A 26,496-nucleotide genomic window follows, 5' to 3' on the forward strand; every position below is an offset into this window, starting at 1 on the left:
AAAAATCGTTTATTTATTTTGAGCGTATAGTAAAAAAAAAATCTTTACTATTGTCATTAGAATGAAGATGGCGCTAGTGTCATCGCCGCCATCTTTAAATCCGCCATATTTTGCTCGAGCAGAGTCGAGTCGCCCGTAGCTCGGCTAGGGTAGAGCGGATTTTTAGTATAATTCATTTAAATAATGATTTTTATGAGTTAACAGTTATCATTTTAGTATCAGTGATTAGTGTTTTGTTTGTAAATCTTAAATACATTAGTTTAGCAGTCACTGATGTGGTGTAATCTCTATTTCCCGTTTCGTTTTACCAATCTAATCTAAACAGAAAATGGCCGACGGTGTTGGTGCGGGTGTCTCCTTTGTTTAGTGCTGAATTCTAGTGAAAATAAGTATTAAAAGGAATAATGCCTAGTGCCTCGTTTTCCTCTTCGCGTTCTTACGTTCGCAGATCGCGAAGAAAAGGCGGACATCGCATACCATTGCCTTCTAGGACACAATCGAGTAAGTAATCCGGGTCGGCCGATGTCGCCCCAATCCGTATGAACGGGTCATTATCGACATTTTCACAAATGAGCTATGTTTAATTTCATTGTTAAAACTATTGGTACTCAAGCGTTAATATTTTGCCACGACGATACCAAACAGTTTCTGCTAGCGCAAGTCAATTTTCCATATTTTGCAATTGTGCGAAAATCTCACGGTGTCTCGCTGAAAATATTTAAATCGTTGGTCATTGTTCCCGTCTGTTGATTGGCATGCTAATTCTTAGTTTCAATGTACGAATGTCTGTCGAAGATATTGAATAGCGCATTTCAGTGACATTTTGCGCAATATGAGTATTGATTTAGTAGTCGAAAACTTATTTTGCACATATGATGAAACAGCTGTTTTCTAAAACGAGCCTAAGTTGGCAAAATACGGAACTACATTTTTTCTGTTGGCATACTAAACGAAAACATACAAGGCTGTTTTCATTGATTTGAAATCATGTATTCTGTCATCTAGATTGAGGCACTTACGTACCATACTTATATTATTTACATAATTACTTATTGTATTTTCTTTGACCCAAGTGATAAGATACCGCAAATAGCGATAAGTATATTTATATAGTTTTATATGTCAATGAAACCATTACGAATGTGTATAAAAAAGAAAAGTTTAGTTGTACATTAAACTTACAATTAGTCAATCTATGAGGTGTTCAATTCTAGCATTGCACATGTGCACACTCTTACCAATCTTACCATTTTATGTACCTATTTTGTTATAGTTGGAATAGTTGTTTTATTTATAGGGGTAATAGGGCTGTTATAGAGGTAATTATCTCCAGCTTCAAAACCAATGATACTATATTACAGGGTTTTCATCAGCAACCTCCTTTAACCCCCCATCCCATTCCTCTGGCCCATTGTTGGTCAGAAGTACCATACCATTAAATTCCAAGGCTCTTTGGTGACAACCATAAGACAGTTTACCTGATGAAATAGAGAAATCAGTATATTAATACTTTAAGTTTAAATTAATGTATTAAATACAAAGTTAGAAATATTCAAGGTACATTAGATTGAGGTAGGTCAGTTTGGTTGGTGTGATTTTATTACAAATGGTCCACAACTGTCTGTTTTAGAAACATTTTAGATTGAACACCCTACCACATCTTACCTTAGCTTATTTATTTTTTATAAATGGTTTGTCTGGAATGCCCTATTTGAATATATTGTTTTGAAATTAAAACTTAACATGTAAATAGTTTAAAACTTATCTACACAAAACAAGATTAAAAAAAACTTGTTTAAACATTAAAGACCCCTAGGGGTTAGGCTAGTGTCGGTCATGAACTAAGAACTGTTAAGAATGAACCCATCCAGGACCGAAAGGAACTAAATCTTTTTGTACGCTCTTAATCGGTCTTTAGGTCCTTTAGTTCAGTGGGATTGGTGAGCGCTTGACATGAGTGAAACAGAAAATAGACTGAACGAAATGGTTCACAATGAGGCTGGCATGAGTGCGAACGAGATAAAAGAGTGACAAACAGTCCTAAACCTGAAAAGTATGAAGAAAAAGCAAATATTTTTGATGTTTAATCGTCATATAGTATCCTACAACTTGAATCGTAATTCAGTTGCCAAAGATTTAGGAAAAAACTACTGGAAAATCAATTCATACATTCCCAGCTCTCAAAGAGCGAACTGAACTAAAGGAACTAAAAGGCCGAACTAGTTTGTTTGACCGATTGACCGAGAGTGGAGCGCTCTCTGTAGTGACCGAGCAGGCACAAGCCTACTAGGGGTAATCTGGAGAGGGGGATATTTATCAAGATAATTTTAAGTTAAATGTAGACAAAAAAAATACATAAGTTTTATTGTTGTAAGTTCCCAGACATTTTTTTGTTCTCTAGTAGAATCAATAGTATTAAGAGCGCTATTACATTTCGGCGTTGAGCGAGTTTAGGTATTTTACGCGCTGCGGCAGGCCGTGCGAGCTCAGTATGCCGATCCCTTCTACCACACTCGCACTACAATGATGGATTAAACATTCTTGATCCTTCGCGAAGCATATTGAAATCAACCATAACAACACTAACTGTACTTAACTTTTAAAGTTCTAAAACTGTTATTTGGTAAGTACGAAAATACTAAATGCAGTGCAAATGTACATAGGGGCTGTTCATAAATTACGTCATCTATTTTTGATGATTTTTGACCCCCCCCACCCCACCCCTCAAATCATCCAAAAATCAAGCTTCGGATGAATCTGTTTCCTCCTACGTCATGTTACCATCATCCGATGTCCAGACCCCCCCCCCCCCCCACTCCTCCCATTTGAAACGACGTAATTTATGAATAGCCCCATACTCGTACTTATGAAGGTATATTACTCGAAAGAAATTATAGGTACCTACTCCCTTATTTACATGTTTCGTCATTGCATTTGGTACCTATAGGTTGTAAAGTTTGTATCAACGAGGGTTTAAAAACGATCTGGTACTGAGGATCTGATGATGATTAAGGTGGTCACGGATACCAATCAACCATGTAGTAACATGATTAGGCTCGTTTGATTCGTCTCAACAAGATCTTTGACACTGAAGATACACAGGGTCTGATGATGGAGCTGGAAGGTGGCCACCGGTACCAGTCTATCATGTAACTAAACAACTTCGTGTTTGGGCTCGTTTGATTCGTCTCAACAAGATCTTTGACACAAGACAGTACTCAGGGTCTGATGATGGAGCTGGAAGGTACCATTACCAATCAACCATGCAACTAAACCACATCGTGTTTAGGATCGTTTCATTCGTCTCAACAAGATCTTTGACACTAGGTGATACTCAGAGTCTGATGATGGAGCTGGAAGGTGGTCACCGGTACCAATCAACCATGCAACTAAACCACTTCGTGTTTAGGCTCGTTTTATTCGTTTCAACAAGATCTTTGACACAAGATAGTACTCAGGGTCTGATGTTGGAGCCGGAAGGTGGTCACCGGTACCAATCAACCATTCAACTAAACCACTTCGTGTTTAGGCACGTTTTATTCATCTCAACAAGATCTTTGACACAAGGTAGTACTCAGGGTCTGATGATGGAGCGCGAAGGTGGCGACGGGTACCTGTCTATCATCATCAGCTCCATCATCAGACCCTGAGTAGTATCTTATGTCAAACATCTTATTGCGACGAATCAAACGAGCCCAAACACGAAGTGGTTCAGCTACATGGTAGACTGGTACCCGTCGCCACAGTCCAGCTCCATCATCAGACCCTGAGTACTAACTTGTGTCAAAGATCTTGTTGCGACGAATCGAACGAAGCCAAACACGAAGTGGTTTAGTTGCATGGTTGATTGGTACCGGTCACCACCTTCCGGATCCATCATCAGACCCTCAGTACTACCTTGTGTCAAAGATCTTGTTGCGACAAACCAAACGAGCCCAAACACGAAGTGGTTCAGTTACATGGTAGACTGGTACCCGTGGCCACCTTCCAGCTCCATCATCAGATCCTGAGTACTATCTTGTGTCCAAGATCTTGTTGAGACGAATCAAACGAGCCTAAACACGAAGTGGTTTAGTGGCATGGTTGATTGGTACCGGTGACCACCTGCCGGCTCCATCATCAGACCCTGAGTACTATCTTGTGTCAAAGATCTTATAGAAACGAATAAAACGAGCCTAAACACGAAGTGGTTTAGTGGTATGGTTGATTGGTACCGGTGACCACCTGCCGGCTCCATCATCAGACCCTGAGTACTATCTTGTGTCAAAGATCTTGTTGAGACGAATCAAACGAGCCTAAACACGAAGTGGTTTAGTTGCATGGTTGATTGGTACCGGTGACCACCTTCCGGCTCCATCATCAGACCCTGAGTATTATCTTGTGCCAAAGATCTTGTTGAGACGAATCAAACGAGCCCAAACACGAAGTGGTTTAGTTGCATGGTTGATTGGTACCGGTGACCACCTTCCGGCTCCATTATCAGACCCTGAGTACTATCTTAAGTCAAAGATCTTGTTGAGACGAATAAAACGAGCCTAAACACGAAGTGGTTTAGTTGCATTGTTGATTGGCACTGGTGACCACCTTCCGGCTCCATCATCAGACCCTGAGTACTATCTTAAGTCAAAGATCTTGTTGAGCCGAATCAAACGAGCCCAAACACGAAGTGGTTTAGTTGCATGGTTGATTGGTACCGGTGACCACCTTCCGGCTCCATCATCAGACCCTGAGTACTATCTTGTGTCAAAGATCTTGTTGAGATGAATCAAACGAGCCTAAACACGAAGTGGTTTAGTTGCATGGTTGATTGGTACCGGTGACCACCTTCCGGCTCCATCATCAGACCCTGAGTATTATCTTGTGCCAAAGATCTTGTTGAGACGAATCAAACGAGCCCAAACACGAAGTGGTTTAGTTGCATGGTTGATTGGTACCGGTGACCACCTTCCGGCTCCATCATCAGACCCTGAGTACTATCTTAAGTCAAAGATCTTGTTGAGACGAATAAAACGAGCCTAAACACGAAGTGGTTTAGTTGCATTGTTGATTGGTACTGGTGACCACCTTCCGGCTCCATCATCAGACCCTGAGTACTATCTTAAGTCAAAGATCTTGTTGAGCCGAATAAAACGAGCCCAAACACGAAGTGGTTTAGTTGCATGGTTGATTGGTACCGGTGACCACCTTCCGGCTCCATCATCAGACCCTGAGTACTATCTTGTGTCAAAGATGTTGTTGATATGAATAAAACGAGCCTAAACACGAAGTGGTTTAGTTGCATGGTTGATTGGTACCGGTGACCACCTTCCGGCTCCATCATCAGACCCTGAGTACTATCTTGAGTCAAATAAATACATATAGAATGTCAGGTCGTTTCAAATATTTTTAATCCTGTCCGGTAGTTTATTAAACTGTACCATTATAAATTATAATACTATAAAAACAGTGCTAGGATCAAAGTCTCTCGTTGCGGTTTACACGCACACAGTATAGCGTTTTACACGGCGCCCGCCGCACACAATGATAAAAAACCTCGTCGTCGCCGTTGAAAATGTGCGGAGCCGACCGACACACGTCCTGCCTCTACAAGCTCTGCCGCGGCACTGAGCTGGCGCAGCGCGCGTCATCGGTAATATAGAGTAGTTTTCAAAAAATTGCCAAAAAATTATAGTAGAATTTCATAAACACTAATGTATACCAACAGTATAAGCAAACGTTGCAGATTGCTTGAGTATGAAAATGACTTCGATATTAAGTAGATTTTCGTAGGAATTGACACTTGTTTCGGAGAGAAAATCGAGTTCGTTTTACTTTGATTTTCTCTTTCTCAAAGGTATGTAGGAAAAATATAGTTTGATATGCCTAAAGTACAGGGTATTAGTAATACAAAATAGCCAGGTTTAGCAGAGTAAAATTCTCAACATTTCCAAATAAGAGCTCGCCATTCAGTGCTTCACGGGGTTTTGCGGAAACGACCATCAGAAAAAAAATCATTACTAATTTAATAAGTCCTTTTTCTAATATTTACAACGATATTTATAAAGATAAGAAGACGCTTTTACTGGAACAAGCACTCATTGTTTCTAATAATGAGCGCAAAGTCCTGAATTTCGTCGACTAGTATCATCAATTTTGCATTATTTCGACTTTTCTTGTAAGAGCGCTCTTAACTCACATTTATAGACGGGTCTAACGCGAATTTTATTCAATTACCTTGATTTACCGACGTTTCGACACATCGAATAATTAACATTATGTGTAGTGGGTGGTTTGAAAATGTGATGTCTACCCCAAACTTCTCCATACACTTTTCGTCGGGTAGTTGCACAAATCTCTGTTTTGACATTTTGCTGGGACATCAGTCAGCCGCAACCACTACCAGTGAAGATTGATTGATTGAAACCTGTGTCGAAACGTCGGTAAATCAAGGTAATTGAATAAAATTCGCGTTAGACCCGTCTATAAATGTGAGTTAATATGTGTTCAAAACGCGAAAGTTTAAAATATTATATTGAATCAATAGTACTCATGATTCTTAGTGAGATAACCTAAAATATCTGGGAAAACCTAACAATACATAACGGTAAAAACATGCCCATCACCCACTGCTATTACTAAAACTTTTCCAAAGTAGTGTGAATGGAAAAGAATCACCAAGGGTTGAGTTAGCATTTATAGCTCTGTTGGTTATAATGAGCAGACCAGTATTCTGAAAGGCTGCCAGTTTTTTTTTAAGTAATGAAAACATAGTTTTGCTAGCAGAGTCTTCTAACCTAGAATTATTTTTATAACAATCATTATTTCGTAATAAAAACATAATACAACAGTAGGAACAAAACACTGAAAACATGTTGTCAGCCATTTTGAATTTGGTTTTATGAGGTGAACAGGTTTCCAAGAAATAAAGCAAAAGTAAGTTGAATGTGTTCTTTGTTTTGAACTAAAACAACATGTTTTCCATATATTTTAATTCTTAATTCTTACCTTTTGAATAATATTTAAGTGATATATTGTAGCTAATGGATATTAGTTTACTTGTAAAATCTAATTTTTGTTTAGTTCAATCTGTGATGTCAATCTGTAGAAAATATTTGCTAAATAAACGATTTGTATTTATAGTTGCAGGCAATTTAGGAATATGCCAGCATCAATTGAAAATTTTCATACATTCATATGCAGCCACAATTTTGGTAAATGGCCATTTTCATATTATCACAATATTAAATTCTGATTTATGTTCAAATAAAACTTGTTAGTCCATAATATGTGATGCAGTACTAGACATGTGCGCCGCGCCGCCGCGCCGCCGCCGCCGACGATTTTTCCAAGCCGCCGCCGCCGATAAATTTGACCGGCGTATAATCGGCGTGGGAAATTTTGATACCTATCGTGTCTTATTCCATGTTGCGTAGTGAATAGATAGTGTCAGAGGTATAATTTAAAGATCCTTATGCTTTTTCGCTTATTATTTGCGGGTGAACCAAATTAGCATCATTTTTGTCGTTGCGGCGTTAGCTGTGATAACGATTTAGTGTTAATTTAAACAAGATCTAGTTTCTGGATCTAAGGTTATTATTTAATATTTTTTCGCACAGCTTTTTTGTAGAACGTAAATGAAATTGTATATTATGTGATAAATCAAAATATGATTTATTTATTTATCACATAATATACAATTTCATTTAAAATTACACACGATCAATTCTTAGTCATTTTATGGTGATTATCAGCTTCTTTTACTTAACAATATATATTTCAATCAAAATTATAAAAATCAGTTTAAAGCTTCGCAATAAGCTATTACTTACTTCCGTTGGCGCTACAACCCTTTGTGGGTCTTGGCCTCCTCCACAATCTTCCTCCAGTTGTCGCGGTGTCTGGCGACCTCCTTCCAGTTAGTAAACTTTCCCATCTTCCTAAGATCTTCTTCTACACAATCTATCCAACGCTTCTTAGGCCTGCCTTTCGGTCTTTTTTGTTGCGGCGTCCACCTTGTCATGACTTTTGCTGCCCTCTTGTACGGCATCCTTTCAAGGTGACCCGCCCATCTCAACCTCTGTGACTTACAGACCCTGACGATGTTCTCGTGCTCTATGAGTACATCCAACTCGTGGTTCATGCGTTGACGATAGGTATCATGTTCTATTACAGCACCATAGATCTTTCTGAGCACTTTTCTTTCGAACACTGCAAGTTTTAGTTCGTCTCTCTGAGTTAGGGTCCAAGTTTCGCAGGCGTAAGTTACGACAGGCCTGATGATGGTGCGATAGATAATAAGTTTGGATCTAATGCTAAGCAGTTTAGAGCTCAAAAGTTTGCTACACGCGTAGAAACATTTGTGCCCAGCAGCTATGCGCGCCCTTATCTCTTCGTCGGTTTTGTTCTGAGAGTTAACCGTCGCTCCTAGATACTTGAAGCTGCTCACACCTTTGATGTCCTGATTGCCGACAGAGATGTTTGTTGGCAGTCCAGTCTGCCTTGATGTCGCAAGGTACTCAGTCTTGGATACGTTTACACGTAATCCAAACGTGGCGGCTTCTGTCTGCAGGTTTAGGCAGTGATCGGCCATTCTGTTTCTCGACCTACTGGTAATGACAATGTCATCGGCATACGCAGCAAGCTGAGTTGTGTTGTAGATGTTTAATTTACGCGTTGCAGCCTCAAGTACCAGGTTGAAAACTATGGACGAAAGCGCATCTCCTTGCTTCACTCCCGAACGAATCTCAAAAGGCTCAGATAAATCGTTTTGTATCGCCACAACGGATTTGGAGTGTTTTAAAGTGGCATCCACAAGTCTAACCAACTTGCTTGGCACACCCAAACACAGCATGCTGGAGAGTATTTGTGCGCGGTTAACACTGTCAAATGCCTGCTTGAAGTCCACAAACATGTGATGAAGATCGATATTGTATTCGTATGCCTTTTCCAGTGTTTGCCGCAGTAGGTGAATCTGGTCTACAGTAGAGCGGTTAGGCCTGAATCCGCATTGGTATTCTCCTAATATCTCTTAAGCATAGCCGCATAGGCGCCTATACACGACTCCTGATAAAACTTTATAAGCCACAGACAAAACCGATATACCTCGGTAATTGCTACAGATGCTCTTGTTTCCTTTTTTGAAGATAGGCACAATAATACCTGCGATAATAAATAAGAGCGCTGGTGGCCTAGCGGTAAGAGCGTGCGACTTTCAATCCGGAGGTCGCGGGTTCAAACCCCGGCTCGTACCAATGAGTTTTTCGGAAGGGGCTATTCACAAATTACGTCGTTTCAAATTAGGGGGGGGGGTCTGGTCATCGGATGATGGTAGCATGACGTAGGAGGAAACGGGGTCATTCGAAGCATGATTTTTGGATGATTTTAGGGGGGGGGGGGGGGTCAAAAATCGTTAAAAATAGAAGACGTAATTTATGGACAGGTCCGAACTTATGTACGAAATATCATTTGATATTTACCGGTTGCTTTTCGGTGAAGGAAAACATCGTGAGGAAACCGGACTAATCCCAATAAGGCCTAGTTTCCCCTCTAGGTTGGAAGGTCAGGTGGCAGTCGCTTTCGTAAAAACTAGTGCCTACGTCAAATCATGGGATTAGTTGTCAAGCGGACCCCAGGCTCCAATAAGCCGTGGCAAAATGCCGGGATAACGCGAGGAAGAAGAAGAGGCACAATAATACCTAAATTCCAATCTTCTGGCATCTTTTCCTCTTCCCATATCATAGATACGAGTCTAAACATTCGCTTCTCGAGATCGCTGCCTCCTTTTTTGAGTAACTCTGAAGCAATAGTATCAAGCCCCGGCGCCTTGTTATTCTTGAGGCAACGCATAGCCCGCTGGACTTCTAACCGAGTAGGCGGTTGTAATCGTTCTTCAACGTCAAAGTAAATGGGCACTTTTTCCGTGGCTGTTTGCGGAATGTTCAGGAGATCGTTAAAGTGTTCTCTCCATCTCCTAAGCACATCTGCCTTTTCCGTGAGAAGACTTCCAGAGGTATTTTGGCATGCATTGGTTTTCGGCTGGTATCCACTACGTAGGCTGTAAAAAGGTCGTACGAAATGACGCACCCTCAAATCCTCCATTCTCCTAAACCTCTCCCTTTCCATATTTCTCTTTTTGCGTCTCGCCATTTTTCTGCATTTGTTCCTCTCGTTCTTATAAAGTTCTTTTTTTTCTAAGCCATCGTTTTGGAGATATTTAAGCCGCATTTCATTCTTTTTATTGAGGGCTTCCTAGTATTCCTTATGAAACCATTCCATATTTTTTGAACGTTTTGCTTCTCCGATAGTGCTCTTAGCTGAACTTCACGTCACTGCTGTTTTTATACTCTGCCACTCTTCGTCAATAAGCTATACTTAAACAATTATACCTACTTATAGGAACTTAAATCACCAACTATCATCAATTCATCACTAAGCTGCAGTAGTAAAGAAAACAAAGTAGACCTTAGTATTCCATAAAACGGGACACTTCAAAGACATTCTGTTGAGCGAATCTACCTGCCAGAGACGTTTTCTTTGGAAAACGAAGACATCTTTAATCTAACATTACATTTCTGTTAAACTTCAGTTCAGACAAATGTAAAGTATGTAGTTCATCATTATTTCGTAACAAATCCTAGGTGAGGCGACAGCGGCTGGGAAAAGTCAATATACATAGATTTAAGACTTAACTTAAAAATATTTTTTTGTTTTATTTGTATTCCACTTACAAAGTAAGTAAAAATACTGCCTAAAATGTAGCGTTTTAAAGTATCCTTTTATTTTAATATTTGAACATACCGTTGGTAACCGTTAGGTTGGTATTGGTAATAAATGGTTGCCAAGTGTCATGATGGGATATAATTTTCGGCAATAATTTAGAAAACACACATAATATGTTTTGGATAGCCTAGTAAATACTCAGAAGGATTTAATATAGAGTTTCTACAGCCACCTTCTCATGCAGTATCAAAAATTATGCCACGCCGATTTCACGCCGATCACGCCGCCGCCGCCGGTCAAAAAATCATCGGACGCCGCCGCCGATGATTTTGCCATCGGCGCACATCTCTATGCAGTACTAAGTGATTGTTAAAAAAATATTATATACATATTTCTGTTGTTGTTTAGTCCAGAAATAGGTATTTGCAATTTTAATAAATCTTATAATTAGGTATACAACCCCAATAGAAAATATATTACATATGATTAATATTTACTGACAAATTACAGTACTTAATTGTATCTCATTGTAAAAAATCTATAAAATTTCTTTTGGCCTGTAAACTGTCTAAAGTATAGTTCCTCCTAAATACCATCCATTTTAATTTCCAGCGGAGCCATGTGAATCAGTCCCGTGCCCGAACAACGTGACCGGCAGCGCCATGGCCGCCACGGCTTGCGCGGGCCCCAGCGGCAGCGGCGGCGGTGGCTCGCCGCCCGTGCCCGCCGCCGCGCCCGCCACCACCGCCGGCCACCACAGTCCGTACGACCTGCGCCGCAAGAGCCCGCCCGCCTACCACGAGCCCGGGCCTTCGGGAACTTGCTCACTGCCGGCCAGGAAGAGGCCTAGGACGTAAGTCTACTTTTTAGGGTTCCGTACCCAAAGGGTAAAACGGGACCCTATTACTAAGACTTCGCTGTCCGTCCGTCCGTCCGTCCGTCCGTCTGTCACCAGGCTGTATCTCACGAACCGTGATAGCTAGACAGTTGAAATTTTCACAGATGATGTATTTCTGTTGCCGCTATAACAACAAATACTAAAAACAGAATAAAATAAAGATTTAAATGGGGCTCCCATACAACAAACGTGATTTTTTACCAAAGTTAAGCAACGTCGGGAGTGGTCAGTACTTGGATGGGTGACCGTTTTTTTTTTTTGCATTATGGTACGGAACCCTTCGTGCGCGAGTCCGACTCGCACTTGCCCGGTTTTTTTATCATCACTCGTCCTTACCGTGTCTGGCTAGAGCATTTTCAACATAGAAAGTTAGGATTTGTATGGCATAATAAAACTTTATGTTTTTTATTTGTAATCCAAATATATATTTCATAATAAAATAGGTATTTACATTATCTTGTAGTGACACATAAAAATGTAATTTCAGACCTTTTAATTGATTTCTAGGAACTGTAAACATTGTGTTGTTTATAGGTATTTACAATGTTTGCAAAATGCAGTCTGGTCTAGTATTTTTATTACCCTATTCTAGAGCAAGCTGTAGTTATCTTCATTACTAAGAAATAATGTAATTCATAGCTAGATCGTTAGTAAAGTATGTACTAATATCATTTACCTCTTTCACTGGTCACTGTCAAAAATATGTACAAAAAACATTTTTTGTAGATCATTGTCACAAGGCGTGGACGTATGCAACGTATCTCAGTACCTCCAGTATGAATTGCCCGATGAGGTGCTTCTGTGTATCCTGTCGCACCTCACTGAACGCGATCTGTGCCGTGTGGCGCAGGTCTGCAAGCGGTTCAACACCATCGCCAATGATACTGAGCTATGGTATGTCCTATCAACATTTTTAAAAACTCTTAAATAAGGTTTTACAATTTTGCAGTCTTGCTATATTTACCTCTGGTAAATAGGAATGGTAATGTTTCATAAAAAATGTTTGTATTTACAACGCTGGCCCCTGTGGCAGCAGTGGAAGTGACATTCCGTCCTTCCTTTGACCACCAAAGACGTCAACTGACGCGCGCAGCCACAGCCCAATATCAACCTTCGTGCATTCTAACAAGGTTCAGGAAGTCGCGTGGTAGGCGTGGCGCTGGCGTTCAAAGGGTTAATATGTATATTCATTAATTTTCGGTACCAAGTCGTACATTGATTCTCACGTATACCTCGTATTAAGTTAAGGCATATGTGGTGATGTAGAAATTTGTGTATCTGAAAAGGTTTAATTTGCGCCTTGACAAAAAATAACAATTGAAACATTCAACATAAACTGGTATAAAAACTAATCATAAACATTTGATCACAGGAAAAGCCTATACCAATCGGTGTTTGAATACGACATGCCATTGATGCACACTGCACCGTGCCAGTTCGAGTTCATGACGGCGGACGAGTGCGACGCTGAGAACCCGTGGAAGGAGAGCTTCAGGCAGCTATACTACGGCATTCACGTGCGACCCAACTTCCGTCCCAAGAAAGACTCGCGGATCAAGCATTTTAATACTATTAGAGTAAGTTTTTCACCCAGTTAGAAATTGACATCAGCTCTGTTTTACTGCGAGTGGCTTCGACGGAACTTATTTAGGGTTTCAGCTTGAGCATATTTTATGTAGTTATCTCAATCAGATCAACTTCGGGGGTTGACTCCTCTTGGTGGTTTACTACAGATGTACCGTTTTTAAAACGATTAAAAATTTGCAAATAGTCTGATACCTGGCGCCTATTTCACTATTGTCGGGTGTCAGTCTTGGACAATTTTGTGTGCATTTCTGGATCGACATGTAACGACGGGACCTCGTGTGAATATTTACTCGTCGGGCCGGCAACGTATCGCGAATCGTCGCAGTCAGGTGGAAATCGTCCGATGGTGAAACGGGGGCCCTCGACCCCTCTCACTTCCAAAGATGCTGGGCATTTTAATTTTAACTTGCACTTTAAAGCGTGACGGCGTGTTTCAGTAACGTCTAACCGTTACATTCCTGACAAAATGTATGGGATTTGACATCGACCGTCAGTTTTGTAACGATTGCTAACCGGCCGTTAAAGGTGCACAGTTAAGTGAAAATGCCCTAATATAAAATAATCGTAGGCCGCTCTGGAGTACGTGGAGGAGCGCGGCGGGTCGACGCCGCCCAGCAGCAGCGGCAGCTCGCCGTGCTCGGGCGCGGCGGCGGCGACGGCGACGGCGGCGGCGACGCCGGGCGCGGCGGGCGCGAGCGCGGCGTGCGCATGCGCGGGCGCGGGCGCGGGCGTCGGCGCCGGCCCGTGCGCGTGCCGCCGCGCCGCGCAGCCCAAGCCCGCGCTGGTGTTCGTGCACCAGGGGCTCTACCAGGAGGAGTGCCTCGCCATCGACACTGATGTGCAGCTCATTGGTGAGTGCTGAGCCCGCGGTACCCTGGAGTCCCTGGACCTAGAGCCCGAAGAAACTCGCACCCTTAATATAGCAACATCCATAGACTACGAAAACCACTTAGCGTTGCTTGTTAGTCTCCATAGGCTACGGTGGCCAAAATCGAGAAAAAAACTGTCTCAAACATGAATTTAGCGCGGAGCAAGTACCAGGGCCTCATGAGTTACAAGAAGGTATCGTTGACCAATCCGCCAGGCCGCGGCAGTCGGGGCGGACGAGTATGAAGGTATCGCGACTGCTCGCGTATCTTAACTGTATACTTTTGGTTTGTTTACCAATATGATTCTACTATTATATTATAGTTCAAAGTATTATTTTGTTGTTGATTCGTCGAAAAAGTATTGTATACAATAGTGATACAATCAAGCTTTTCAATACCTCACTATCTTTACTAATTTCTAATTCACTATCTTCACTATCCACACTAATTCAGTACCTCACTTAGGCAACTCAGCAAGATTCGTTGCCTAAACACGGTACTTGACTAGAAAACTCTCTATTATATCACAATTGTATAAAATACTATTGGTATACCAGATTTTATACAACTTCATATATTTAGTTTGGTTTGGTTAATTTGAGAACCTTTGCAATCGAAATAAGGTGATAACTTTATATATATTATGTATATTAAAAAGCGTCCATATTTATTTGTAATCGTTTCTCCTGCTAATATTAAATTAGCATTGAATAATTTTACGGTTTAGATTCACTTATATTAAGACACTCGCGCGACATGTTTCGGAGAGCCTAGGTCTCCTTTCTCAAGCACTAACAGTGCGAGCAGCGTTCACGACGGCCGTGTTTCGCGTACAAGTGAGTCTAAACCGTAAAATTATTCAATGTTAATATCACAATAGTTTAAATTCGATTAAATTAGCAGTTTATTTTTAAATATCTTATCGAATTATGGTTCTTATGTACCCAAAACTGCCCAGGCATCCTGCTAACCCCAGCCACACAGTTACAGTACTTACAATAACTCCTCTATCGGTACTGTAACTGTGTGGCTATGTAACTACAACTACTTCTCTATGGCAGGTTGTGCCGCTGGCAACGTGGCCGAGTCAGTGGTACTGGAACGCGAGGCGGAGTCGACGCTGACGTTCGCGGAGGGCGCCAGCCGCGCCTACGCCGGCCACATGACGTTGAAGTTCTCACCTGATGCCACCAGCACCATGCAGCACCACAAGCATTATTGCCTGGAGGTCTCCGATAACTGCTCTCCCACCGTTGATCATTGCATTATTCGGAGCGCCAGTGTGGGTAAGAATCGGGCCAGATTAGTTTGCATTATATTTTGTGAGCGACGCCTACGCAAGACACTTAGGCCCACTTGTAAAAAAAAAATGTAAACATTATAATATTATAGGGCACACATACGACTGCTTACATAAACTAAAAGACAACTGTAACTGTAACATAATTGAGTTTGTTGAATCATATAAATATTTAGGGTTAATAATAGACAGGACATTTAACTGGAAATTACAAGTACAAGCATTATGTAACAAATTGAGATATATTTACGTAACTTTCCAACAACTTAAAAAATATGTAAATCGTAAAACCATGCGAACACTTTACTTTGCCCTAGTGGAATCACACATAGATTATGGATTAATAGCATATGGTCGTACATTTAAAACACAACTAGATATGATTAGAAAGCTACAGATTCGGTATTTAAAATTATTAGTTAATCCTAAACAGAAAAAAACTTGTAACAAAGATTATGATCAGCTGTTTAGATTGTGTAATATTCTACCCGTAAATGAAAAATGTAAGTTATTTGTAGCATCTCATAATTATAGTACAAAGTCATTTCCATGTAAAACACAGAATAAAGATAAAGTGACAAGAAGAAAACCTAAACTATTCTTAGAAAATTTTACTCCCATTAATTACTATGGAGAGCGGACGTTTCAATATTTGGTACCTAAAATATTTAATGCACTTCCAGAAAAACTATTTGCTAAAGAGATAAGCCCACATACCTTTAGAACAAGTGTTAAGAAATATTTAATAGATATTTGCCCACAGGAACACTAGAGAGGGGTCAACTTATTATGGAAACATATAAAAGTGGACCCGTCTTTGCTGGCCCTGAAGGCCTATAATAGAATAACTAGATTTAAATTTGCATGCTTAGTTATTAAGTTAAAATAATACAGCATGTTTATAAATATTTAACTGACACAAACATGTATATCAAGAGCTTTACTAACTGCCATCAAACTGTTTTGCAGTTTGGCAGTCCTATTTCAATGTAAAACATATGTACTGTGTCTTATGAAAATAAATAATAATAATAATAATGTACCATTCCACTTACCTGGGATTAACCGGTTAAACCTGGAGTTACCATGGTTACCAGTACAATTTGACACTGGGTTAACGGTTTAACCTTTTGAACGCCACAGACGGCAATTGACGTCAACGCAAAATCGTGACAAAGACGGCATATGACGTCGATCGTTTTTTGATGAAAATTTACTGAAAAACACCCCACTTTTAGGTATGCATTATTTATTCACAAAACTAAATTTTACCCCCGTGGCGTCAGTGGCACGGCAAATGGATGCGCCGTTTGGCGTTCAAAAGGTTAACCGCTTAACCCCGGGTTATTGGGATGGTGCAATTGGGCCTTAGTTTTAGGTTCGCCGCTAAACTTAACACTACGAATGTTACTGCCAGTGGTGTAAATATAGGGTAGTAAAAAAAGCGGGTATAATGCCAAGGGCCTCACTTTGACCAAAAGGCCGTGAGCACAGGTCCCCATTGCTGCCCCTATTTGATGAATTTGCTACGGGCCTTATTTGATATAGTTACGCCACTGGCCATTGTCTTGAAGAACAGAGTATTGAATAGAACCTTTGAACGCATGCCGCCGCCACAAGATGAAAGCGCGGTCTTTCAGAATTGCACTAGTTATTTTGAATTCCATATTTTCTGTATGTGTCCGATTTACGAAATGCTATAGTGCAAACCTATATCCTGAGCCTAAGCCGTAGAACTTATAGGCTAGTTTAACATTACCTCCTTGATATATGAACGTAAAAGTGGAATTTGATAACTATTAGTGGGCACTAACATCTGGGGTTTATGATGCATGTCTAATAATCCGATTTCCTCAGTGGGTGCAGCGGTGTGCGTGAGCGGAGCGGGCGCCAACCCGGTGATCAAGCACTGCGACATCAGCGACTGCGAGAACGTCGGCCTCTACGTCACGGACTACGCGCAGGGCGCCTACCAGGACAACGAGATATCGCGCAACGCGCTCGCCGGCATCTGGGTCAAGAACTTCGCCAATCCCATCATGCGCCGCAACCATATACACCACGGCCGCGACGTCGGCATATTCACATTTGAGAATGGATTGGTGAGTGGTGCTACTACTGGTGGTGGTAATAATTTACGCAAACTCGTATCCAAATGTTGAGTTAGTGCACTGCTCTGCAGATTCGAGCGAGGCAAGCGGGAAGTAATTTTCGCTTCTCTTGGACCTCGTACGCGAACTGTTGATAGACGCTTCTACATAAATCATATCTAAACTGAAAATCGTAATTAAATAAAAAAAAAACCTAAGACAATGTTGGCACTTTTTACTATAGTGTAAACAACATTATTTGCGGTATTTGACACATTATGACTGACGTATAAAGAGATGTAACTAACGCAAATCGATTGTCACAGCAAGCGATTACGATTGGATGGCACGTAGACTGAGGTATCGAATTGTGACGTATAATGAATTTTTATTTGAGATTTAAATAAAGCTAGAATTATATGGTTTTCCCGCAAGCTAAATGCATTTAATACGCCGACCGAGTAGGTTCGCACCCATTGTCAAAATTGAAACTAACTCGGGATCTATTTTAAAGTTTATTTATGTTATTTCTGTGTCAAATTTGTTGTCTGTTAAGTGACGATAAATATATCCATATTTACAGTTAATTAAACACCTTTTCCTTATTTTTATTAAAAGAAAAATGAAAAATTCATATTGATTTACTTAGACGACTACCGATTCATAACGGTGGTGTCCGGCCAACCCTAAAATTAAAAAAAAAAGACGTAGAACGTAAACGTTCGCAGTGCAGTTGTTTTCCTTTGTGATTTCGATGTGCAAGTCATTTTACGTAGTATTGCTGTTGTGAGTGACAGACGTCAAATACCGCAAATAATGTTGTTTATACTATAGCGCGTCTTGTATTTATGTAAAAATAAGTAAATAAAAGTACTTTTTTAAATCGTAGGAGTAAAATGACCAATAAATAAATTATCCTAGCGTGTTTATTTATAAAAAGGAATTTACTATTTTACAAACAAATTATTGCAGTGGCAACATTGTCTTACTTTTTTTGGAATTTAATTACGATTTTCAGTTTAGTAATGTACTCCTTTAATGTAATAGGATGTTACTCGCATGCGTGCATAGTACCTTGACGCAGTATGTAAATCAGACTCATGACATTTACCTTACAAAATGCTAACAACTGTAAATGGTTTTCAGGGCTACTTTGAAGCAAATGATATTCACAACAACAGAATCGCCGGTTTCGAAGTGAAAGCCGGCGCCAACCCCACCGTAGTACATTGCGAGATCCACCACGGTCAGACGGGCGGCATCTACGTGCACGAGTCCGGCCTAGGCCAGTTCATAGACAACAAGATACACTCTAACAACTTCGCGGGCGTGTGGATCACGTCCAACAGCAACCCGACCATTCGTCGCAACGAGATTTATAACGGCCATCAGGGCGGCGTGTATATATTCGGGGAGGGCCGCGGGCTGATTGAGCACAATAATATTTATGGGAATGCTTTGGCTGGAATTCAGGTTAGTTGCTTGTTGACTTTATACTTAATACTTGATTTTAAAAGGACTGATGAAGAATTTGGCTCCTATGACGGGTATTTTCTTTCATTTTAAATTGCGCTTCTCTTACTAGTCCAACTTATATTTGAGACTCGTAATACTTACTGTTTTGTGTCGAAACAAATCGTCACTTCTTGTATCTTACACTTCTACTCAAAGTTAAAATGCAGTAGCTCTGTATGCATCCCTTAGGGTGGTATTCCACTTATCCAATTTCTTTGTCCAATGTGTATTGCGTCTCACATTTTGCTTAATAAGAGAGTGAGACGCAATGACATTGGACAAAGAAATTGGATGGGTGGAATACCACCCATACAGTTACATAGTTTAATAACAGTGTAGTATAGAATATTCTAGAAAATACCAACTACAGTTACAACAATATTAACGTAATATTTTTTTGTACAGATCCGCACAAACAGCGACCCCATAGTCCGGCACAATAAGATCCACCACGGGCAGCACGGCGGCATCTACGTGCACGAGAAGGGCCAGGGGCTCATCGAGGAGAACGAGGTGTACGCCAACACGCTCGCCGGCGTCTGGATCACCACCGGCTCCACGCCCGTGCTGCGCCGCAACCGCATACACTCGGGCAAACAGGTACGGGGACTATTAGGATAGGCTAGATCACATCCACCACGGGCAGCACGGCGGCATCTACGTGCACGAGAAGGGCCAGGGGCTCATCGAGGAGAACGAGGTGTACGCCAACACGCTCGCCGGCGTCTGGATCACCACCGGCTCCACGCCCGTGCTGCGCCGCAACCGCATACACTCGGGCAAACAGGTACAGGGACTATTAGGATAGGCTAGATCAGATCCACCACGGGTAGCACGGCGGCATCTACGTGCACGAGAAGGGCCAGGGGCTCATCGAGGAGAACGAGGTGTACGCCAACACGCTCGCCGGCGTCTGGATCACCACCGGCTCCACACCCGTGCTGCGCCGCAACCGCATACACTCGGGCAAACAGGTACGGGGACTATTAGGATAGGCTAGATCAGATCCACCACGGGCAGTACGGCGGCATCTACGTGCACGAGAAGGGCCAGGGGCTCATCGAGGAGAACGAGGTGTACGCCAACACGCTCGCCGGCGTCTGGATCACCACCGGCTCCACGCCCGTGCTGCGCCGCAACCGCATACACTCGGGCAAACAGGTACGGGGACTATTAGGATAGGCTAGATCAGATCCACCACGGGCAGCACGGCGGCATCTACGTGCACGAGAAGGGCCAGGGGCTCATCGAGGAGAACGAGGTGTACGCCAACACGCTCGCCGGCATCTGGATCACCACCGGCTCCACGCCCGTGCTGCGCCGCAACCGCATACACTCGGGCAAACAGGTACGGGGACTATTAGGATAGGCTAGATCAGATCCACCACGGGCAGCACGGCGGCATCTACGTGCACGAGAAGGGCCAGGGGCTCATCGAGGAGAACGAGGTGTACGCCAACACGCTCGCCGGCGTCTGGATCACCACCGGCTCCACACCCGTGCTGCGCCGCAACCGCATACACTCGGGCAAACAGGTACGGGAACTATTTTATTCAATCAATCAATAATCATTTATTTCGAATAACAAAGATTCATAATACATGGTTAGTAAAATAATAAATAGGTCTCTAACTTATATCTAAGGTATTTATACAATAATAACTAAATAAATACTCCATTGCAACAGTGCGCACATCACTCGACTACTTGATCATTTTATTTATTATTGTCAAATATAGTTTTGTTGGGTTAATCTAACTTGGAACAGTTTACAAAATATAACACTTTCAATGATATGCTGATTATTTTACATTATCCTGAATAACTCGAAAACAAAAGAAGATCGAGGACTGATATTAAGCATAGAGTGTTCTTAGGATTGCCAGTACACCACCTGAAAGAATGACCAAATCCGTCGTTGGGGGCACTTCTTGTTCGCTTAGTCTGCTAGACCCTTTGACACGTGAAATAGAACATGACCTAATGTCTATATCTTTTCGCAGGTCGGCGTATATTTCTACGACAACGGCCACGGAAAACTAGAAGATAACGACATCTTCAACCACCTATACTCTGGCGTTCAAATCCGAACCGGCAGCAACCCCGTCATCCGCGGCAACAAGATCTGGGGCGGGCAGAACGGCGGCGTGCTCGTCTACAACGGCGGCCTGGGGCTGCTCGAACAGAACGAGATCTTCGATAACGCCATGGCTGGTGTGTGGATTAAGACTGACTCCAACCCGACGCTCAAGAGAAATAAGATTTTTGATGGGCGCGATGGAGGAATTTGTATTTTTAATGGAGGAAAGGTAAGTCCCGATTGTACTCCCTAAATTAAACTAATACATTATAGCCCCGTAAGTCCCCGCGTACTTGTACAAGTACAAATTAAATTCGAGTTATGAAATCGTCTTGGGTCTTACGAGGATAGAATCTTTCGCTTGCATGGGACTCGAAATCGGAATTTGAATATCAAACTTTGCTCTCTTGTTGTACAAATAACTATTGTCCTGATGCGCGCTTAAATCCATAACGCATTTGTTGCTGAGGAAGAAATTATTGCTTTAAATTATATAACTATATTTATTATCAAGCCTCGAATCTAAATAAAATCGCCGCTATTCGTGTTAAATTCTCTTTAAAATGGAGTATATCCTCAATACATCAATGGCCATTCATTCACATCTTTGTAAAACAAACCGGCACACGATTGAATTCGCAAAGCTAAAATCATGACTAACCCCCTTTTTTAATAACAAAACTTCCGTGAGACACAGACATATTAAATATATTAAGAACGGGTCACTCACGTGTTTTAAGTCGAAAAACGCTCGATACTAACTCCCTTATTCATAAAACTTTACGAGCCTGATTTAGTTAAATCATGTTTTATCCCTTTCTTACAAATACATAAGTCAAAATGACAGATAAGGACAAACGATTATTAGCTAATTGAGGTTTGTAGCGCGTTTATAAATAAGGGGGTAAGGCTATTAATCGCAGTGCGTTCCAAGCCTAAAGATTTATTTTCGTGAACGCAGGGAGTATTGGAGGAGAACGACATATTTCGCAACGCGCAAGCGGGCGTGCTGATCTCAACTCAGAGCCACCCGGTGCTGCGGCGCAACCGCATCTTCGACGGGCTCGCGGCCGGCGTAGAGATCACCAACAACGCCACCGCCACGCTAGAGCACAACCAGATCTTTAACAACAGATTTGGAGGTAAGATTAATTTACTTTTTTAGGGTTCCGTCTCTTGGGAGACAAAGGGTATCGAGGTCAGCGATAAGAGGTTGACAAACCTTCGATTCGCGGACGACATCGTACTCTTCTCAACATCGGCGACCGAACTGCAATGTATGCTACAGGAACTTAGCAACGCAAGCCTTGAGGTTGGTCTAACGATGAATAGATCCAAAACCCGATTAATGACCAACAGCAAGAAGCACAGGGTGACGGTGGATGGTAACATTTTGCAATATGTCGACGAGTATACCTATCTGGGCCAGATAGTCTCCTTCACAGATCGCCAGGACAAGGAGATCGATAGAAGGATCGAAAACGCCTGGAGGAGCTTCTGGTCCATGAAGGAACTCATGAAGGGTAAACTCCCAATTGCACTGAAGCGCAAGCTCGTCGACATGTGCATCTTGCCCGTCCTCACCTATGGTGCCCAACCTGGTCACTAACTGAGGCTCAGAAATCCCGGCTCAAGGTTTGCCAAAGGGCAATGGAGCGAAGTATCCTGGGTGTCCAAAGATCTGACAGGGTGAGGAACACAGAGCTTCGCTCCAAAACCCGAGTCGTTGATGTTGGGGTGAAGACCGCCAGGCTAAAGTGGGACTGGGCTGGACATGTCTGCCGGATGCATGATGACAGATGGGCCAAAATAGCCACTAGCTGGCATCCCCAGGGTAGTCGAGGCAGAGGCAGACCGAGAAAGAGATGGCGGGACGACCTGGATGCATTCCAGCGGGATTGGCGGGATCTTGCTCAGCACAGGGAGGACTGGAAAGGGAGGGGAGGCCTTTGCCCAGCAGTGGGACACACATGGGCTAGTAAAAAAGAAAAAAAAAAGGGTTCCGTACCTCAAAAGGAAAAAACGGAACCCTTATAGGATCACTCGTGCGTCTGTCTGTCTATCTGTCTGTCCGTCTGTCACAGCCTATTTTCTCCAAAAGTACTGGACAAATTAAGTTGAAAATTGATACACATATGTAAGGCCCTGGTCTCCTATTTTATGCTGTACGCGGCGTCTGGCGTCAGCGTCAACGTTTTTGAACAAAAATCGGGCAAGTGCGAGTCGGACTCGCGCACGAAGGGTTCCGTACCATATAAAAAAAAAAAACAAAAAAAAAGCAAAAAAAAAACGGTCACCCATCCAAGTACTGACCACTCCCGACGTTGCTTAACTTTGGTCAAAAATCACGTTTGTTGTATGGGAGCCCCATTTAAATCTTTATTTTATTCTGTTTTTAGTATTTGTTGTTATAGCGGCAACAGAAATACATCATCTGTGAAAATTTCAACTGTCTAGCTATCACGGTTCGTGAGATACAGCCTGGTGACAGACGGACGGACGGACGGACGGACGGACGGACGGACGGACGGACAGCGAAGTCTTAGTAATAGGGTCCCGTTTTACCCTTTGGGTACGGAACCCTAAAAAAGACGCTGACGTCGACGTCTAAAACAGACCACAACAGTACGGTTACCATCAGTTTGTCACTGACATAAACGCCGTCGAGAACGTAATTTACTTTCTATACATCTCGCTCGCACTCGCATATTAGTGCAAACGGGATGTATAGAAAGTAAATTACGTTCTCGACGGCGTTTATGTCAGTGACAAACTGATGGTAACCGTACAGTAAATCTCTATAGTAAGCATCGTGACGCAGACGCTGTAAGCGGCCGATGGCGTTTATAGGAGACCAGGGCCTTAATTCGTGACCAAAGACGGACATCTTACGTAAACAAATGAATTTTAAACATGGAGGCCACTTTACATTCTACATCTGTACTAGGTTTATGGATATATAACGGCAAAGTACACAGACGGAAGTTGGGCTGCCCGTTGCATACTTTTTGCCATTTCGGACATAACCAAGACAAGCTCTGCAATATTATTTTAATTTTTATATGATCCTCCCTTCTTTCCTCATCATTCCTGATTATAATTCAATGAAAAAACGCAATTTGTGTTGTTTTATTGTAAAATATCAATGGGATATTTTTGTTACTAACCTATATGATCATAATTTTACATATTTGCTCACTTGAAGGTTTTCTAAAAGATATAGGATACTAGCTAAGTATTTTAGAAAGCACTTCCTTAAGTTTTTTTGTTTCTAACAATGTCACATTGTTTCCAGGCCTTTGCCTAGCATCCGGCGTGTCGCCATTAATACGAGGCAACAAAATATTTAGCAATCAAGACGCTGTGGAGAAGGCGGTCGGCGGCGGCCAGTGCTTGTACAAGATATCGTCGTACACGTCCTTCCCCATGCACGATTTCTACAGGTAGCTTTCTATAGCGTTGATTTAAAGTAATTTTTACGATTCAGTAAATTTTGTAGGACGTCGCAAATTGGTAGTTTAGGCCGTAGGCCGTTCATACGATTAAGTAATCGCTCAGAAATCTTATAACAACAATATAAGTTTTACCTACAAATGTTGAGTGTGGCACTATAACATACATGATGTGATGTTATTAATCCGTCAATTTTATTCTAGGTGCCAGACTTGCAACACGACAGACCGCAATGCAATTTGTGTCAATTGCATCAAAACGTGCCATCAGGGACATGACGTCGAATTCATACGCCATGATAGGTCAGTACTTTACAGCAATTTTGCCCTTCATTTCAAGTTGTGTAAAGTTGCGTTTGATTTGAAATAAATGTAGAAATAAGATGGATCGTTAATAGGTTTTGTCTGTTGCCTACTGCAGATTTTTCTGCGACTGCGGCGCGGGCACGCTGTCGAACCAGTGCCAGCTGCAGGGCGAGCCCACGCAGGACACGGACACGCTGTACGACTCGGCCGCGCCCATGGAGTCGCACACGCTCATGGTCAACTGAGCCAGTACGTCCTATCCACTGTCCAGTGTCCGTCAGCTGAACCGAGACGCCGTCACGCTGTACTCTACGTCGGACGAATTATTTTTATTACCTAAATCTTCACGTTGTACATGTCATGTCGTGAGTCGCTAATATTTGTAGGGCGCCCTCCGCGCCCCCGATTCGCATTCGTGTAAACCTGTTAAAATAATTAGGTACTAGTTGAACGATTGCTGGTATTTCGACGTTACGCTGTCTGTATATGTAGGGGCATTTTTTTAATCATCTGTACTTAATAATTATGTATTTTGTCGAGTAGTATCATGCATTCCCAAATTGTAATCGTACCATAATCTCAAAAATCACATTGATATATTAGAATAATGTTATTCGTTTTATAAGATGTACTGGTAGCAGTGTTTACATTATAATGTCTACTATAGTTTCATAATCATGAGGAATATTATTTTTAGTGCTCCATCACTCTAAATTTTTGATTTCTTAATCAATATTGTTTATTATTAATTTATTATTTGTGTTTAGCACTTTGTTTTGAAGCTACCATTTTTTGTTTCACAACGAATAATGTACGAGTTAATAGCAGGAATGCCTGTGTTTTAAAATGCCATTTAAAATATTCTTATAAGCCTATAACCTTCTGTTTAGTCCAAAAGTGCTAGAAGATAGGCAGATAAATTATCCTCGTATTATTATTATTTAGTACCTACCAAGATTTGGTTCTCCATCTGGCGACTGCGGACGTCAGGATAGCGTTTTGTAATATTTGCTGTCCACATTTTTATTGAATTGACGACACTTATTATATTTTGATTTGGGGGCATTTATACCTCGGCTCTCCTGGCCCGGTGCACGGTGGCGGGAGCTTTAGTTAATAAAGATATGTAAACAAGTATTGTTTGGGGTACAGCCGCGGTCGCGGCCGGACAGGCGCGGCGCCATTTTAATCTCTCCATTAGGAGTCTGCCTCGCCTAACTATTTTGGCGCTCCTAATGCGCTTTGTAAATATTTATGTCACACAATAATCGAAACGTAGTAATTAATGTATTTGTATCATTATATTTTTATTATTGATCACAACATGTATGTTTAATTATGGTTAGGTCGTCGTATGCTCAGAGCGGAGCCGCCGCGTTGCGGAGTGCGGGCCGGCCGGGCTCGCGCCCGCTAGTGTATAATTAGGATGCAAATTTAAAGAACGAATGTGCGTATTTAAATGGAAAAGATCTTAGGTACAATTGATATTTTATTATATTGTTAATTTAAATTTGGTATTGATATCGATCGAGAAGCAATGTTAGGAACTGGGAAAGGCCGAACGTGAGCGGCTAGAGTGCTGATAGTGATAAGTTAGCCGGTAAGCTATAATGAAAATCTAAATTACTCAGTATCACTATTGCAAATTTCGAATTGTTAAATCGTCTCTCCATAGCACGGTATGTTCTGAATCTGCTTTTT

At 41.8% G+C, this 26,496-nt stretch overlaps 1 protein-coding gene across 1 annotated transcript; it reads left to right on the forward strand.

The window, feature by feature from the left end:
• The first annotated feature begins 108 nt into the window (after nucleotides 1–108).
• On the forward strand, nucleotides 109–25,050 carry LOC134799552 (F-box only protein 11). The gene is made up of 14 exons (XM_063771987.1): nucleotides 109–501; nucleotides 11,311–11,551; nucleotides 12,323–12,490; nucleotides 12,969–13,173; nucleotides 13,752–14,034; nucleotides 15,114–15,338; nucleotides 17,210–17,454; nucleotides 18,589–18,915; nucleotides 19,363–19,557; nucleotides 20,961–21,266; nucleotides 21,999–22,179; nucleotides 24,333–24,480; nucleotides 24,694–24,792; nucleotides 24,911–25,050. Exons 1-14 carry the CDS (start codon nucleotides 405–407, stop codon nucleotides 25,038–25,040), a joined length of 2,850 nt encoding a protein of 949 aa, XP_063628057.1. The 5' UTR covers nucleotides 109–404; the 3' UTR covers nucleotides 25,041–25,050.
• Nucleotides 25,051–26,496: the final 1,446 nt, after the last annotated feature.

Source organism: Cydia splendana, chromosome 18 (genome assembly GCF_910591565.1).
Source record: "Cydia splendana chromosome 18, ilCydSple1.2, whole genome shotgun sequence".
In the NCBI taxonomy this organism is placed as follows: domain Eukaryota; kingdom Metazoa; phylum Arthropoda; class Insecta; order Lepidoptera; family Tortricidae; genus Cydia; species Cydia splendana.